The sequence below is a fragment of the Polypterus senegalus genome, chromosome 15 (assembly GCF_016835505.1).
Source record: "Polypterus senegalus isolate Bchr_013 chromosome 15, ASM1683550v1, whole genome shotgun sequence".
Taxonomy (NCBI): Eukaryota; Metazoa; Chordata; class Cladistia; order Polypteriformes; family Polypteridae; genus Polypterus; species Polypterus senegalus.
The window spans coordinates 91,265,016-91,283,819 of NC_053168.1; the positions used below are offsets into that span (position 1 = coordinate 91,265,016).

At 36.4% G+C, this 18,804-nt stretch overlaps 1 protein-coding gene across 1 annotated transcript in view; it reads right to left on the minus strand.

Annotated features, from left to right (window-relative positions):
* The window catches only part of enpp2 (ectonucleotide pyrophosphatase/phosphodiesterase 2), a 147,933-nt gene that overhangs the window by 52,164 nt on the left and 76,965 nt on the right, over positions 1-18,804 (minus strand). Inside the window, exons 13-17 of the mRNA XM_039737597.1 lie at positions 17,767-17,892; positions 15,111-15,142; positions 14,601-14,728; positions 10,262-10,346; positions 10,024-10,111 (exon numbers count right to left, since the gene is read on the minus strand). Coding sequence (XP_039593531.1) covers positions 10,024-10,111; positions 10,262-10,346; positions 14,601-14,728; positions 15,111-15,142; positions 17,767-17,892 — 459 coding nt within the window. The remainder of the gene's footprint in view (positions 1-10,023; positions 10,112-10,261; positions 10,347-14,600; positions 14,729-15,110; positions 15,143-17,766; positions 17,893-18,804) is intronic.

Here is an 18,804-nt window from a genome sequence, read left to right on the forward strand (position 1 = left end):
AGCTTTTGAGGTGCTTTTGGTCTACTTCTCTGTGTCAGGCAGCTCCTATTTAAGTGATTCCTTGATTGAAACAGGTGTGGCAGTAATCAGGCTTGGGGGTGGCTACGGAAATTGAAACCAGGTGTGATACACCACAGTTAGGTTATTTTTTAACAAGGGGGCAATTACTTTTTCACACAGGGCCATGTAGGTTTGGATTTTTTTTCTCCTTAAATAATAAAAAGCATCATTTAAAAACTGCATTTTGTGTTTACTTGTGTTATATTTGACTAATGGTTAAATGTGTTTGATGATCAGAAACATTTTGTGTGACAAACATGCAAAAGAATAAGAAATCAGGAAGGGGGCAAATAGTTTTTCACACCACTGTATTTCAATATTAATAAACAGTAATATGAAAAATGCTATGTTAAATCAATTTGTAAAAATTTAAGAAGCAATGAATGGGGTGAAAAAATCCCTAGATAAACTATATGATCTGCTAAAGGTCTACTAATGAGATGAAATATGACAAATAGCTCAAACCAAGAAATGCCTTGTTTTTCCCCCCTGTCATGAATTAGGACATGATGATTTAGTTTAGATCTCTAAATGAACAATAGTTCAGGGTAGGACCTGTTCTGAATGAGAGCAGAAGCAAACATGCAAATAAGCACAACTGTATTACTTTCAATTACTCTATTAACAGAAATTAAGACCTAATGGCATCAGCACTTCCAACTGAGGAATTTTCAGCTAAACCTCATATAGAATCCCAATATTGGTAACAATACATCTTGGTCTGGACAAAAGAAATTCAATGGCTCTGTTACATTCACCATTATATCTTAGTACATGTTTGCATTTAAGGTACCCTTCCAAAATAAAAAAAGCCACATTAGTATTTTAACATTTGACATCGGGAGCACATGTACCCTCTCATAATAATGAAAACTCATCAGTATTAATAGCTGATTGGAAGCAGGTACACACTGTAATTTTACATGATCAGAAAAGATCAGAAGCCCTATGAACAAAAGTTCACAATACCTTCACAATCGGACACCATGAAGAGTGATCTGATATTCTGCTTTATTTATTTTTTACAGTAGGATAAATAAAGTATAGCTAAGATTGCTCTTGGTATTTGCTCAAGTAGCCTAAATCTTAACTGGACGACTACATTATTTACCCTAATCTGTTTAAAGCATGCAAGTCAAGCTATTCATTTATGTTTATATATATATATATATATATATATACACACACACACACACATCTATATATATATATATATATATATATATATATATATATATATATATATATACACACATATATATATATATACACACACATATATATATATATATACACACACATATATATATATATATACACACACATATATATATATATATATATATATATATATACACACATATATATATATATATATATATATATATATATACACACACACATATATATATATATACATACACACACACACAGTATATATAAATAAATAAAAATCACAGTGGATGCCAACTTCTAGTATTCTTATGTAACATGGTGGTCGGTTTACAAATCAGTGAGTTTAGGCAGCAAGCATTTCAGAAAAGTGGCAAGATCAGACATACTCCAAGGTTAGAGCACAGTTACAAGAAAATAAGAGTAAGAATCAACTCTGGCACAACCACCAATACCAACCATGAGGACACAGCTAATGTTTAATGAAGTAAACTCAGAACAAACTCCAAATATCAGTTAACACTACTGACTACACTCCTCACAGGCCTCTATCACCCAAAAAGCTCCCAACCTAACAGATTTTAACACTGAAACAGATCCTACATGCCTGACAAAGAACCTCTTATGACCACCTGAAAGACAGTAAAAATCATTGTTTCAAATATTGGTTAACAGACAAACTAGATCTGTAATATCTCAAACTGAAAGGCTGAGAGAAATCACTATAGCACCAGATCACACAGGAAAACCATGTCAAGAAGAGCCTCTCAAAACATCCAAATTGTAAGATTTAAAACCTAATAAGCTTTCTTCACATAAAGATAAGGGGCACCAGATATCATTGACTCCAACATGGAGGACAACCTATTAACCTTCACAAACTGAAAATTTTAAAGGAAAACTGTACTAGTTTGGTGGATACAGTGTAGATCACTTCTCCTAGCATTTTTATTTTAGTCCCCTTTCTCACATTCATGCAAGGAAATTAACATTTTCAGATGTTTGATTACCTGGCATCTTGGTGTGCTAACCTGGTTTCATTCCAAAATCAGATTTACTTTGAAAGACACCATGTTTTGCCTTGGTAGAGTAAGATTTTACTCTAGTTTCCCCTTTTGTATCATTAATATGTAGCCTTTGGCAGAATGCCTCAGATCTCACAGACTTACCTCTGTTTATAAGGTACTGAACCATATAACCTCTCCCCACCTTCCCTTCTACATTTATAACCTCAGGCAATTAGGTGTAGTACAAGACAAGTAGGAGTTAAGTTACAATTTAAACAAAGAATTATTGATAATATTCATAAATAACAATATGCAAAGTACATTTGAATATTGGCAACCATAGAACCTGATAACTGTTGATGTGTAGTTTCAGGCAGTACACAGATTTGTTAGTTACTTAAAATGTCTTTAGTTAAGGCATTATTTGTGGTCAGCTTTCTTCAGAACAGGCCACATGCCTGTCTCAATATGGCTGCCAAGCTGTGCTCTCCATTGTGATGTACTTTTCAGTTCAAGGTGTGAGATGGTCATTAATCAGTTTAGTAAAAGAGAGAGAGGGTAAGGGAGTGAGCAAATTTATAGATGTTCTGTCCAACCCCTAGAGCCAATAGGACGTCATGGTACTTAAAGGCTTCTGATACAGACCAGTTCCAAACTTCAGACCAATGGGGGAATAGAATACTTTCACACCTGCCCTCCAAACCATGTGTTAAGGTGAAGCTTGGCAGTTAGGCAGCCTGGTTTTGTGTGGGGGTTGAGAGAGAGACTTTAGCAGAGAAACATTTGCCAAACTGGTTTTAGGCACATAAATCGTAAAATTCACTTTCCTGACTTAGTCCTGGTTTGGGGGTTGTAAACATAAATGTCTTTCAATAATGTAACACTAATATTACATTGCTTTGCCAAAGTTACAAATGAAGACATACAAAATATTTATCAAACTGTATGCAAAATTTCACATCACAACAGACCACAATATTATCATACTCATCTTAGAATATAAGGAATGCATCAGATAGTCTGTGACTTACGTGCACAAGGGTAAACTGTATATGTAGTCCTTATTCTGCCGTTTTGTTTACCTTGCATCCAAATGATGCATTTTTGTCTGTGAGTCAACCGATTTTTACAGAAAAGATTGCCCTAAGATTTTGGGACAACAGACAATCATATCTGTGAAATGATTTTAAAAGGCATTTGTGTTCCATGACAATACTGCAGAGATTAAATAAATGAAAATCTTATAATTAAATCGCAATTATACGGTGACAAAAAAAATGTTGCTGTTAAGATCCCTTGGCCCTGGGCTAAATGTCCTTTTAAATTTAACCAAAATGATTAATAATAATTACTATGCAGCTGTATGACATGCACACAGAAAGGGGAACGAAGAGGTGGGACAGTAAAAATTCTTAACAGCTCTAAAATGCAGATGTTCCTACAAATACTGCAATACTTGTAGGTCTCTGAGACTTCTAGAACCATATTAACTGTGCAGCTGCAATCCCAGTAAACAAATAGGAACTGCATGTCGTAGGCTGAACCTGCACATTCAGCAAAAGAAAAAACATTTGTTCATGTCAAATATTAAATGCCCTAAAGTCTGAATTTTAGAGTTGTTTAGTCCAAACAGAGCAAATGTGATCCTACCCTCCAAAAGAGGACATAAACCATCCAAGACTACTGTATGCAGTTGTTTATGTATGTTCATTTAGTTTTTAACTGACCTTACTCTTCTGTATTTCTTGGAGTAATTGCAAGATATTAAGTATAAACATACTCATTTACTGACATATTGTACAGAGGGTGAACTGCTTGCAGGCATCTTGTTAAGTAGATGGGACTGATTGCCAAGTGTTGTGTAATACTTCTGTGTGAATTTAAAGATAGCATTATGGTCCAAAAAAAAAAAAAACCCACTTTGCTTTTGGTTGACACTAAGGGGTTATAAAATACTTTATCCAAGTTTCTTCTGGTTTCACAAGATTTTTAAACTATACTTCTAGGCAACTAAAAAGAAACTTGTGTTCAGCTTTGCAGTGCATACAGAGTATGGGTGAGCAGCACAAGCAGTTTCAGAAGGCAACACATGTTGCAACCTTTAATAGTAAAGAAAGAAAACTGTTGCACTAGAGAGAAAGGTCTGTATGGGTTTCCTCTAGGGGTGTGCAAAAAAAATAGATTAGCAAGAGAATCGCAATTTTATCGCTACCAATTCAAAATCGATTCATACAGGACACAGAATCGATTCATATTTCCCATTTTATAACGGCGCGAATTTAACTATTTTTCCGGATAGGAGTTTGTCAATCCTATAGATGCCGCTATGCCAGTTTCTGCTCAGATAGTAATCCTTGGTGTGAGTAAGAAGAAAGTGAGTGCGCGCACGCGCAAAGAATTCGATGGACGAGCCATGGGAAACGCAGTGGAAAAGAATATTCAACCTGCTCCGTACTCATTTAAGGCAGACATTTGGGCACATTTTGGGTTCTACAACATCGATGGCAAGAAAGAGATTGATAAAACTCATGTCATATGCAAGCTTTGTAAAGCTAAAATCAAATATTTTGGAAACACTACGAACCTCAGGACTCACATGGCACGTCATCACCCAGAGGATGCAAACGAAGTTCAGCCAAAAGTAAGAAACATTCCAGGACACCAACACACTCTCCATCAATGTTGCAAACTTCCAACAAACTCTGAACGGGCGAAGAAAATAACAATTCATAGATGGTTTTATTTCCAAAGTTCTGCATCCCTACAGCGTTGTTGAAAATGAAGGCTTTCGGTACATGCTGAAAAGAGTTGAGCGTAGATACGCTATACCAAGCCGTCGGCTTTTTGCTGAAAAAGCGATACCTCTGTTATACGAAGAAAAAAGTAGCAAAAGCGTTGAAGAAAGCAACAAGAGTAGCCTTTACATGCGATGCATGGACATCAAGGGCAGTCCAGGCATATGTAACCTTTACCGCTCACTATATTACATACAACTGGGAGCTTGAGTCGCGAGTTTTACAAACTACAGCAATAAATGAAAGCCACACAGCCGCACATATAAAGGAGAACATTCAGTCTGTAGCACAGGAATGGCAGCTCACAACCAGTGACCTGGCAATTTTTACCGATAACGCTGGCAACATGCTAGCTGCTGCACAGCTGGGAAACTTTCAACAAGTTAAATGTTTTGCACATACCATCAACCTCATGGCACAGAGAGCTCTGAAGCTGCCGTCTGTTTCACGTCTGCTGGGGAAAATTCGGAGAATTACCGGATTTTTTCATTGCAGTGCTACTGCAAATCATGTCTATAAACAGAAACTTCTGGAGCTGGCACCTCACAAGTTGAGAACGGATGTGGCTACACGATGGAATAGTGCGTTCGACATGATCGATAGATACCTGGTGAAACAACCAGCAATTTGCGCTGCGCTTCTCTCTGCTGAGGTAAGAAAATATGGAGCTGGCATCTGCACACTAGACGAAACCGACATTGCCAACGAACAGAAGTTGCTGCAGCCCTCAAGCCATTAAAAGAGGCAACAAACATAATGTCTGAAGAAGCCACGCCGACATTGTCTGTGATAGCCCCACTACATGCGCAGCTACTTCATGAAACAAAAGCAGGATTCTGTGGTGAAACAGCACTCGTCCGGGAAATCAAATTGGCAATCCACGAAGATCTGGCCAAGAGATACACGAGTGTGACAGAGAAAAATATGCTCCACATATCCCAGGTTCAAAACACTGCCCTCTCTCTCTCTCAGGATGAGCAAAAGGACATACACTCTAAGGTGATTGCTGAAGTGGCAGCACTTGAGGTAATTTATTATATTCTTTAAAAGTAAAAGTGAAAAACTGGTTTAATCGAGCCATCAGGGTTTAGTAACCTTAGTTAAAAACTTTTTGCAGTGTTTTGGCAGAACACTTATTTAAAAATTAAATAGGTTTAATAGTTGAGCATATTTACAGTATAAACCTTGTCAGTGAACTACAAGGGCAAAAAAAACCCAAAATAATCGTCCATTAATTGTAATCAAGGTAAAACGTTCAATTAATTGTGATACTGACTTGAGGTCACATTGCCCAGCCCTACTTTGGACCATATGCGCATTTTTGATAATTATTTACAGCTTCAGTCAAAGTCTGGAAACTCCCAGAAATTATGTTTTTGATAGAAATTATTTTTTTTAATCAAAATACCATTAAACTGATTTTGAATTCTAGCCAAGACATTCTTTGTTTCTGTTGCCAATGACCAAGTTTTAATTTAATATCCACATAAACTCAAAGCCCCACTATCAGCAGCTATTACTTCAGTATCCTAATGGTGAACTCCCTTTGCTTTTCCTTAGTTATTTTAAATGCTAACTGGTTATTAGAGAAACCATTATAATGTCATCATCACTGTTCAAACCAGTTTATTTTCACTTGGTTTACGAGGTGCTGGCATTACTAAAATTCAGCTCTTCGTTCAGAAATGGGCAAATGATATTTCACAAGAAACGTGTCAGTCTATTGAGTTTTGCATAATAACGGTTATTCCATGCATCACAGGGGAAAAAATTGAAGATTTCAATGTGTCTATAACCATCATGAAAAAAATGAGCAAACTGAATCTAACAAGGATAGAAAATGAAGGGGAAGGCCACAATACACAACTGCAATAGACGGTAACTACATCAGAGTTTATAGCTTGAGGAGAAAAAAACACCTTGCAGGCCCTCAGTTGGCTTTTTCCTTAAATACAAGCTAAATACCAGTGGCATCTGCAAAAGAGAAAAGATGCTGACTTCTCTAGTCATTTTCCACCCAATGTATGTGTTCTTTTGCTCATTTTAAGTATTTTATTTTTTGTTTTTTATTTGCCAGACTCAGATGAAGAATTCAGACAGGTGTTGCTGAAGTGAGCCAACAAACACTTGAGTACTGGAAAAACCCATCGATATGGTGCATCAGTCCACACCACATACAGAGTTCTTTGATACAAACAAAGCAACATTTGGATGACACATATTTGGGACATGGTCACAAATGACAATTACATTATAACTGCAATTATTTTTATTCAGTATATCAAAGTTAAGAAAACTGTTCCAGGACCACAACAGGAATTTAGCTTAATACAGCAGACTGCCTGGTCACCAGGGGCCTCATGTATAAACAGTGCATACGCACAGAAATGCTGCGTATGAACGTTTCCACGTTCAAATCATGTTGTATAAAACCTAAACTTGGCGTAAAGCCGCGCACATTTCCACGGTAGCTCATACCCTGTTGTAAGCAAGTTCTCCACTCAGTTTTGCAGACTGGCGGCACCCAGCGTCAAAGCAATGCTACTGTTCCTGTGTGGTGTATCTTTCTTTTTCAGATCCACATCCCCGACACAGCTTTATAAATACACTGAAATTAACTGCATATTGTTTATTAGTTTAATGCATCTGATTGTAATTAACCTGTAACAATATAATGGTCCACAGAATGGTCAAACTATTCTAAATACCATAGCTGCTTTAGTGTTGTTACTCACTGCACCTTCTTCTTTCAGCTGCTCCCATTAGGGGCTGCCACAGTGGATCATCTTTTTCCAAATTACTCTCACTGCATCACTCAGAGTAGCTGATCGGAAAGAGAATTATTGGTATACAGCATCAAGCACACGCTGCCTCAGCCATGCTTCCTCTTTGAACTGTTTCTCACACAGCAAATGCTTCAAAACCTTTCCTGTACGGACCTCGCGGTTCAGAAACAGTTTTAACCCAAGGGCTATAAACGCACTCTATCAGTCCATCAACTGCTCCTGGTAGAACTGTTAAGTACTTATAAGTACAATTACCTCACTGTAAGCTCGCAATACAATTATCATATTGCACAACCTGAGCCACTTTATAAAGCGTGCATTTACATGATGAATATATCATTTTTAAGATGAAATGCAGCAAAATAGGTTTATTATACAGATTAAACTAACTTTATTTAAATAATCTATATTGTTAATAATTAAAGGACACGGTGTTCCTATGCTAGCAACAATCTGGCGATACGTTCACGGATTGTTCCTGCCTCGCACTATATGCTTCAGTGGGACTGGTGTGAAGGATAGAATAATTAAACATGTACTACGAAGATATTTCAATGTTCCTTAAAAGTTTTGAAGAAACGGCGTTATAAGCTTACAGATGGCTTAACGTCCATTGCAGAGCTGATTGTGTGGCGACTGGGTATTTGGAGAAAGAAAAGGAAGGACAGGAATTGGAGGTTAGTACATTTGAAAGAGACAGTACCGCTGCAATAAATTATTTCATCGAAGGTCGCACACAATCACTGCGCCACCATGTTCCCATGTTTAATAACGTGCGTTAACTCCTATCATCATGAAAATTACATATACATCTCAGTATTTTAGTTATTCAGAGAGCTGTAATATCACAAATGTAATAGATTCTGTGTCCTGTCGGAGGAAGAGAAAGCCAGTTTAAGAAGCACGTACTGATTCACGCACCTAGAGCACATAGAAGATCAAATACAAAACAAAGCATTTAACGTACTACTTTAGTTACAATGGGATTTGAGAAACTAGTAAATTAAACGATTTTAAGATTAAGTTTATGATGTTCTACTTTAATGACAAAATAATGTACAAGATTAAAGTGGAAATTTCGAGATTAAAGTTGACATTTCGTGGCTTTTTCCCCACTGTGTGCCTATTTTTTTTCTTTGTACCCTAATAAGCTTTCATATGACACTCAGACGGTGGGCTACGACTCGCCTTTTCACGGTGACTTTTGATATGCAACTTTTTTTTATTTTAGGCACTGTGCGAATTTGTGAACTTGAGCTTTCCAGTTTCTCCAACACACTATGTCACTCGATCAGCTTCCTTTTCTTGTTTATACCACTGTTTAAACCAACAAATAGTACGTTTTTCCTTGTTCCTCTTGGTATTCGCTGAAATTGTTCTATTTTACCTTGTGGTTTTGCCACTTTCTTTACACAGAACGCTGAGCTTGAGGGCTATTTGTATTGGTTTACATATTCAAAAAGGTGTAATTCCGGGAGGAGTTGGGGCGGGACAGCAGGCGAATGCAAATGCGTTACTTCTCACACTGATCAGGATTTACGTAGCGGAAGAACGTGGAAGTTTGCATACGCACAGATTCCTGCATCTGGATTTTTCTGTGTGTACCCACATTCCCGCTTTTGTGCTTACGCCAATTTTATAGTGTGAGTTCTACGCATGACGTTATACATGAGGCCCCAGGTCTCAATTCAAACAAGCACTTTGGGATGAGAAGGAACAAACTTTTCGTAGTATAGATACACAAAATGAAGCTAAGAATTACCAGCATTTCTGTGACACACATTTGACACACTGAGACCATGCCTTATTAAATTCAGGTTGCTTGGAGGACAAATGAAGGACCAGTTCAGAGAACTTAAATGTGCTTTATAAAGTGATTACTAAGTTTGTTTCTGGCTATATAAAAAAGTAACAAACATAGGATTGTGCCTTGCGTGACAGACATTGTAACAACAATAAAGTAAGTAATATTATTTACGAGTTTCAGAACCACTCTTTGCCGAGTTCTCAAAAAGATCATATGTGTAAAAAAAAGCTAATTTAAAAGTAATTTTGTAATAAATTTTGAATGTGTTTTCTGGCAGTTTATATTCTTGCATAACAAAACAAAGTTTTGAATTTCACAATCTTGACTCTATTTTCCATGTTCCTATCTTGAATAGATTAATAATAATAATAAAAAAAGCCCACAAACAAACTTACCACACATGACATTGTATAATTCTATATTTTCAAAAGCTGGAACTTTTGTCTTGTATTTAAATGATGGCCCATAGCCCAGGAATATAGTCTGCAGAGGGAAAAAAAAACTTTATATTCTGAAATTACACATACTCAAGAAGGGGTATTATATAATATTCAGTGACTTCAAATCCAAGGTGGTTTTAAAGAAAAACCTGAGACAGAAGTAAAAAGAAAAGGTGGTAATATGCAAACCAACCTGCATACTATTAATTTTGTTGTCATAGCCATGATCTCCTAAAAATGCACATCTTCCAGGATGCTTCCCACCATCACCAGGTCGCCTGCAAAATTTTATTTTAAAAAAGATATATCTGAACCATAAGGCATGCATAATTCAGCATTTAACCATTTCATAGTCATTATATATATATATATATATATATATATATATATATATATATATATATATATATACACATACATATATATATATATATACACATATACTTCAATTCTGATTAAGAGTCATGGTAGCAACATTTTGAGCTGGACAATACAGACCCCACCATCCTAAGCATTTGTCTCTAGGTTCTCTGAAAAAGTTTCAGGATTCTCCCAAAGCCATCTAAGAAATATAATCTTTTCCTGTGAGCTATGCCCAGTTTAACCCTGTGGGATGCATTAATGCCATCTTAACTATAGGGTGGTCCAGATCTAATTAGGCAATTTTCATTACGCTATAACTTAATTTTATGACATAGAAAAATCACCCGAAAAATCCTGGACCATCGAGAAGTGTGCGTACTGACAACATAAAGAATCATCTTTGTGCCAAACTGGAATTGTCCCCGCATAAATCAAAGTCATCCAGACAATCTGGATCTGAATAATTAGATCTGGACCACCCTGTACATGCCCAAAACATCTACTAGTGAACAAGACCCCAAAGTACTTTTAACTCCTTTTATCGTACACACATTGGGCTAAATAAACTTTGGCAAAAATTGTTGCAATGTTGACTCTTTTTCATGGAGAGCAAGTTTCTATTTTCAGGAGAGAACCAGTACCTTATAGATGCTCTGGAATTAACAGCCTGCAATAGAGTGGTTAAAGGTTAGTGGATTTCTGTACTACTTACAACTGTTAAGTGGAGTTCAAACTGGAGCAATCAATCATGAAGGTATACCCTGCTAAATCTTGTAGCCACAAAGTTTGGTCAGGGAGAGCAGAAGAGTTTGCAGGTGTCACTGTGTTATAGCTTAGCATGGCTTATCTAAGCTAAGCTTAGCTCTGTGCCATTTTACAGAGGTTGAGGACTATTTGCTCAGGCTTGGTAGAGGTATTGATGGATAACTATGTACAGCACTTTCTTTAATAATCAATGCATCAATGAGAGAGAGAGAGGAGTTTTGGAAGCATGCAATGATAGCATGCTGCCGTACCCACCACACAATAAGCCACCTAGATCGGGACCAGAGTGCAGCAGGTGACACCTCAGCACCACGCTATAGTGTGAGGTTTTTTACGGTGGCTGGAGTGCCAATCTTGTCACCAAAGACTACACTGAATCAAGTGGCTTTGTTCACAGTTTATTTGAATCAAAGAACTGATTCATCTAGGGAAAAAGCAAGAATCTACATTATGAGCAATAATCTATGGATGAAGAGATGTTAAGGTGCTTGCCACAAAAAACTGGAAAATAGAAAGGCAAATTTTCATTCATGATATATGCAAATTAAATGTACTTGTGTGATGCTCTGTATTTACTTCACCAGCCACTGTGAACACCACTCATAACAATCAACGTCACTCGAAGTACAAAAAAAGGCCATAAACTCATGATGTTTACCTCATCATAAGCTGTAATGTTTTGATTTGGGCACCCATGAACTATACTGTGTCAGGAAGTTGCCTGGTGAATAACATAACACTCATGCAGATTGGTACTTGGCATTAGCACACTATGGCACTCATCAACTCATTTATAAAGGAGCTTCATTTTCAGACTATTCATTATCCAAGTTAATAATAATATTCAAGTGTATTTAAATATACATATATACATATACATACTGTGGGATAAGGCCGGCCATTCATCCTGGCTAATACCCCCAGGCCGCCAGATGGAGACCTCCCTGCAACATGGAGATGCCATGAATTCCAGCAGAGCCTCATAGACATTGGAGTTTTAATGCACAGCCCTGCTGGATACCATGGGGGCCGTCAGGGGTCGCTGCATGGAGGCCCAGGGACTGCTATTTGCCCTATAACCCGGAAGTACGTTTTAGTCACAGAGACAGAGGAAATGATGTACTTCCGGGATGAAGAAAAGGAGTTTTCACCTGACCCGTAAGTGTTAAGAATCACACGGGCTGAGGGATCAGAAAGACTTCCGGGTCAAAGACTATAAAAGACTGTGGGAGACCCAGACGGGCAAGCTGAGTCAGGTGGCAGGGTGACAATGCGTCAGGGAGAGGAGGATTGTTTATTGTATTGTGGATTTGTTATTATTTATGAATATAGTGGAGTGGAGGGTGCTTTGTGCACATATTTATTATAATAAAGTCAACTTTTGGACTTTTATCTGATGTCTGGCGTCTGGTCCGAGGGTTCAAGGGGACGACAGTGCTCCCTATCTGTCACAATACATACATATACAAACACATGCACACAGTGCAATAAAAATGTTCAGTGTTGGTCAAAGAAAGCTGGGCAACACCTCAAACACTCATTCAATAATCTTAAATTTAAAATGAAATCACGTTATAGGTTAAATTTTATGTGGACCAAGATGTTTTTTATTTGAACCAATTTTCATAATTCATAAAAGTACATTTCAATGTAATACTACCAAGAAGAACATTAACATGCTGCTTTCGTAATATAAAAAAAACAAAAAAAACTACCAGACATTGGCCAGATTCTTAAGCTCCATCCAAATTAGTATGTTATAGTTTAAAAAACAGACATGTGTCTCTATTTTCAAATTTTGTCCATACTACCCTGGCATTTTCAACCAATGAAAATCAATACTTCTCCAGAGCCAGAAACTTTTTTAAAATATCAGTGCAAAGTTTTAGTGTGGATGGTTGAAAAGAAAGAATTCTAAAAACGCTGACTCCATCAAGCTCTGGTTGTGTGGTGCTTATTAAATAGATCTTCCCAGATTGGATCCTGCTCATTACAATGTGTCATTACCTGATTGGTAACCTTTCAAGGAGGGGGATAAAATTTAGCACTATAGATTAGGTACTCCGAAATTGTATTTATTACTCATTTACTCCAAACCTTACATCGGCTCTTATAGAGTGAAATCAAAGGCTTCTTTTTGGGCGTATACACTGTCAGCACAGCGCGGTCAGATCTAAACACTACTGTAGCATGGCAAAATGTTCACATGCTGAAGCGACTTTAGCTGCAGCTGGAAGTCTCATTTTACTTTATGGTGCCAAGCAGAGTTGTGTTGTGGTGCATTCTATTAGGTGGCAAAAGCGATGTGAAGAAGCTGTCTGTTGCTACGGTCCTGCCTATGTCCAGTATGATAGCAATCCCGGGACATCGTATCTTTGATTGCCGGAACAAATAGTTCTGAGCAGGCATCATCCACATCACTTATCTTGTGAAAAGAATGGAGATAAATGCCACCAAGTTTGTTGTACCACGTGAACGTTGCTGAGATTACTTAAAATAACAAGCCAGAAAATATAGTTAAATTAAAAAAATTACACTTTTTACCGAGGACATGGCTTTTGTAAACGTGAATATACAATGTCTAAGTTGACTTTTTTGCGGGTAATACTTTTATTGGAATTCAACTAACAATTTGAATTTATTCCTTTTTTGTTGTAAAATACTGTGATTCTAATAATTATTAATTAATTAATTTTTTATTAGAGCTACTTCTCAAAAGAAAGTCGCCTTACGTGACTTTTCTTGCGAGTTGCAGACTTTGTTCTCATAATCTTAGTAAGCCAGATAGTCTGAAATATCTAGTTACTTAGTCCAACCAGTCTGTGCAAATAGGTTTGATTTTGTCTTAAGATGTAGGGGTGGGCTTGTGTGTGTTAGACAGCCGACAACCAACGAGTGCTCACCTGAAAGTACAATAAATATATAGCTATGAAGAATAAGGAACACTGCTGTCTGACTTCATTTTTACATAACTCAACAAAATGTATTTGAAAAGAAAACAAAAAAAGACTGACTGCACCTGAAATCAGGGTACCTGTAAGGCCCTGGCATGCACAGATACATACTCATGGGCACATTCTCCCATAGGCAGCTGAAAAGTGGGTGAGCTTATTTGGTATACCCTTCAATTTCATGTACAGTAGCATTTCCTCCGACAAAATTAGTTTTATAGAAGACATTTTACATTGCACACCATTATAAGGTGACTTACAAGCCAGTCTGTTCCACAATATGCAAAAACATCTGACAGATACGCAAAATTTCAAACAGAGTACGCATGTTGACCAAAAAATATAATGGTCAATGTTTGTCGATGGTCTTAACAGGAGTTTTACATCTTTTCACATTTGTAATTTTTCCCCCTGCATAATGGCATAACAGAAGACGAAAAATGTGAGGTTCACCTTGCAACATGCCATTTCCTCTCAACAAGGAGATGGACTTCTTCAATTCTTCGGTTATTTGCATAGTGAAGCCTTTTGGGAAGGTGTTGCTTCAAATAGGGCTTAAAGTGCTGATCAGATTTTTTACACTATAAGAAAAAGTGTATATAAACATTGAATATCCAGGGCAAAGAAACCCAATATATTTCAACAGCATCATTCTAATTATTTTACCTTCATTTAACAGTTAACTACAAAAACTATTTTTCTCACAGGTTATTTTAAGTTAAACCTTTTAAAATAGAAAACCAATGGCATGCACAGGCAGGGACAAAGTAGAACATTTCTTTCCACTTTGGCATTTTTCAGAACATGAAGTTTGTTTACTAAGTCACTACTTATGAGTTATCAAAATTTGCATTAGCAACTTAAAATTGAAACCCATCTTGACCAAATGTCTTAATAGTAAAAACACATGAAGAAAAAATGATTCAGGTTAAATATCTTGATTACAAAAATTAGGTTACTCACTGAAAGATCTCCAACAATTGCTTTAGGGTCATCTAAAAAGAATTAAAAAAAAAAAAAAAAGTATTTAATTTTTATTCATTTACTTATTCTCTAAAGTGGATTACTCTAATTTCTGCAGCATCTGAGGAAAGGCAGAAGCAAACCTTGATTAGGACACAAGTCCATTGCAAACCACTTTTACTTGGACCACTTTGAAAGGCAAATCTTCGAAAACCGAGAACAAACCCAAGTATACAAGGCATTTAAAGAAAAAAACAAAAACACACATAAAACCTTGGGGAAGTATATACTTAGAACAGACTTGAATAATACATGCCTGGCATTAGTGTTAAGGATGACTGCAATAACATGAGAAAAAAGAAACTTTTGTTTGGTCAGCAAAAAAGAATGCTTACTGCAGATGACTGTTGGCAGGCAGCCTTTTATCTAAAATAATCGAATTATGTAGAACATTAACATATTAGTTACTATAGCTTGAATCACTAACTTCCAATACACTTTTCAAAGAGAAACAATAACGTACAAATGGTCTCTTATACCATTTACTTTGTAACGCAGAATTTATAGTGAAAAGAACAAGCAACCATCTGGAAGTTGACAATATTTATTTAGGACAGTCTACACAGTGATATTCCATAAATAATTCATTCTTCAAAAGACTAGAGGTTCTCTGATCAATCTGACGATTTTTATCCCAAATGACACTATCCACGATCAGTAAATTAGCTGATAAAATCTTTTTCAGAATCTGCTTGTCAAAGCTTTGCAGCAATTAAATTGTATTGCTTCTTTATGTAATTAACTACAGAACCTGAGGAATTGCACGTGTCACTTTGCTGCCAAACGTCCCATAAACAGAAAGTCAACAATCAGACTTTAGGAGAGTGTGAAGGCAAAAATATTGGGTCGTACATTAAAGAATGTGGAGTAATAAAACAAGAAAAGGGATTCTGAAGAGTCGTCCTGTGCATGGAGAGGAATGGCAGTCCAGCTGAAGGTATAAGTGTAAGAAAAAAAGACGTGTTTTTTGGCAGAAATTAAGAGAATTCTCAGGCCTTTCCATTTTGTCATGTAATTAAAACAGACACTCATTGTGTTGCTATGGACAGGGAGCAACAGCATGCTTTTTTAATATGTTCATAGGACTTTACAAATGATATCAAGGGTTAATTTATTTTTTAAATAATTCAAATATTTAATTGTGAACTGAGAGCATTAACAGTTATTTGAATTTAAAGAGCTTCATGAATATGCCATAGTTTGTTGAAAAGTGAAAAAAGTGTGGGAGACATTTCATCAAATAAATGATCAGTTACCCATCATTTTGCAGGGAGAAAAAGACCTGGCAAGCACAAACTCAAAGATCAGAATTTCAAAACCCCCATTTTTATTCAGTTCTTACATTTTAATCTAATGTTGCAATACTTTAAATTTACATATGTTAAATGTAATTTTCCAGATATCTAACATAGACTGAACCGTGCCCTGGTTTATCTGTACCGATTCTAATTCTGGATTATTAGACATTCCCCTTAGTTTGGCATCATCTGCAAACTTAGCTGGCTTGTTATTTATATTAAGATCATTTATGTATATTAAAAACAGCAGTGACACACTACTAATCACCCTGTAAAACACCACCTTTATAATCCACTTCTGATAAAATTCCTCCAATTACAACATTTTGCTTCCTGTGTTTAACCCACCTCTGCACCCATATACACACTACCCCTTAAATTCTCACTTCTTATACTTTGAACATTGGTAGGTTGCTTCATTTTGACCTCACAATTAGCACTTTCCTTTATTACACGTGGTAACGTATAGTAAATGAGTGGTTTAGGGATTTTAGTACTGTACTACACTTAAAAAAAAATACGGTTAGCACACTTCTACGAAAATCTAAAGTTTACCTTAAATAATCATGTGTCTATTTAAATGAACATGTCTCAAAATGTCTACCTCAGGTGATACAATGCAGTAAGGCAATCCAATTTACCAAAACAAATTTTAAATTAAGCGTATAAATCTATAAGATTCAGTTTAAAAACAATGTAGATTAATAAAACAATTTTAAACACACAAAATTTAATAGTTCTCCTTATCCAAGTACTTATTGTACTTTTTAAATTTATTTTTAAATAACTGAAGCATAGGATACTCATGTAAATTGATAAGCATTTCACAAAGCAGGACATTTGCAAAGCTGTTGAATAATAATCCAGCCCAACAGAATGTAAAGTCAAACAATGATATATGCAAATAAATATTTACATCTATCTCATAAAGTGTGTCCGTGTATAGACTTTACATATTTGTATGCAATATATAAAATGTAACATTATATACACAGATACATATATGCATACATATAAAAAGATGTATAAATGCATGCTTAGATATATATGAACATATATACACATATATCTGCATATTATACATTAGATACCCAAAAGAGAAAATTAATGTATAATAGAAATTTTCTTATCTTCATTTACACTCAAGTTTGAATTATTCTAAGAGAGAGATAGTATCATCAGTCAATCATACTGAAATGCCCTTTAATGCTATTCACTTGTTATAGCTGCAGATTTAGCTATAAACTTAATTAACACAGGGGTATCATATTTAAAAAAAATAAATAAAATGAACTCACATTTTGAATCATTAGGGTACCGTGCACGGATTCTTCCTAAAGATCCAGGTATCAAAAAAATGTCATCAACATAGGACACGAAAGAACTGATATATTCAGTCCTATCACAGCTGGCTTCTTCCATTCCTAAAATTAAAAAGGATCTTTTAATAGACAGATATACATACACACACACACAAACATATATACATATATAAAAATCCAAACCTACATGGCCCTGTGTGAAAAAGTAATTGCCCCCTTGTTAAAAAATAACCTAACTGTGGTGTATCACACCCGAGTTCAATTTCCGTAGCCACCCCCAGGCCTGATTACTGCTACACCTGTTTCAATCAAGAAATCACTTAAATAGGAGCTGCCTGACACAGAGAAGTAGACCAAAAGCACCTCAAAAGCTAGACATCATGCCAGATCCAAAGAAATTAAGGAACAAATGAGAACAGAAGTAATTGAGATCTATCAGTCTGGTAAAGGTTATAAAGCCATTTCTAAAGCTTTGGGACTCCAGCGAACCACAGTGAGAGCCATTATCCACAAATGGCAAAAACATGGAACAGTGGTGAACCTTCCCAGGAGTGGCCGGCCGACCAAAATTACCCCAAGGCGCAGAGGCGACTCATCCGAGAGGTCACAAAGACCCCAGGACAACGTCTAAAGAACTGCAGGCCTCACTTGCCTCAATTAAGGTCAGTGTTCACGACTCCACCATAAGAAAGAGACTGGGCAAAAACGGCCTGCATGGCAGATTTCCAAGATGCAAACCACTGTTAAGCAAAAAGAACATTAGCGCTTGTCTCAATTTTGCTAAGAAACATCTCAATGATTGCCAAGACGTTTGGGAAAATACCTTGTGGACTGATGAGACAAAAGTTGAACTTTTTGGAAGGCAAATGTCCCGTTACATCTGGCGTAAAAGGAACACAGCATTTCAGAAAAAGAACATCATACCAACAGTAAAATATGGTGGTGGTAGTGTGATGGTCTGGGGTTGTTTTGCTGCTTCAGGACCTGGAAGGCTTGCTGTGATAGATGGAACCA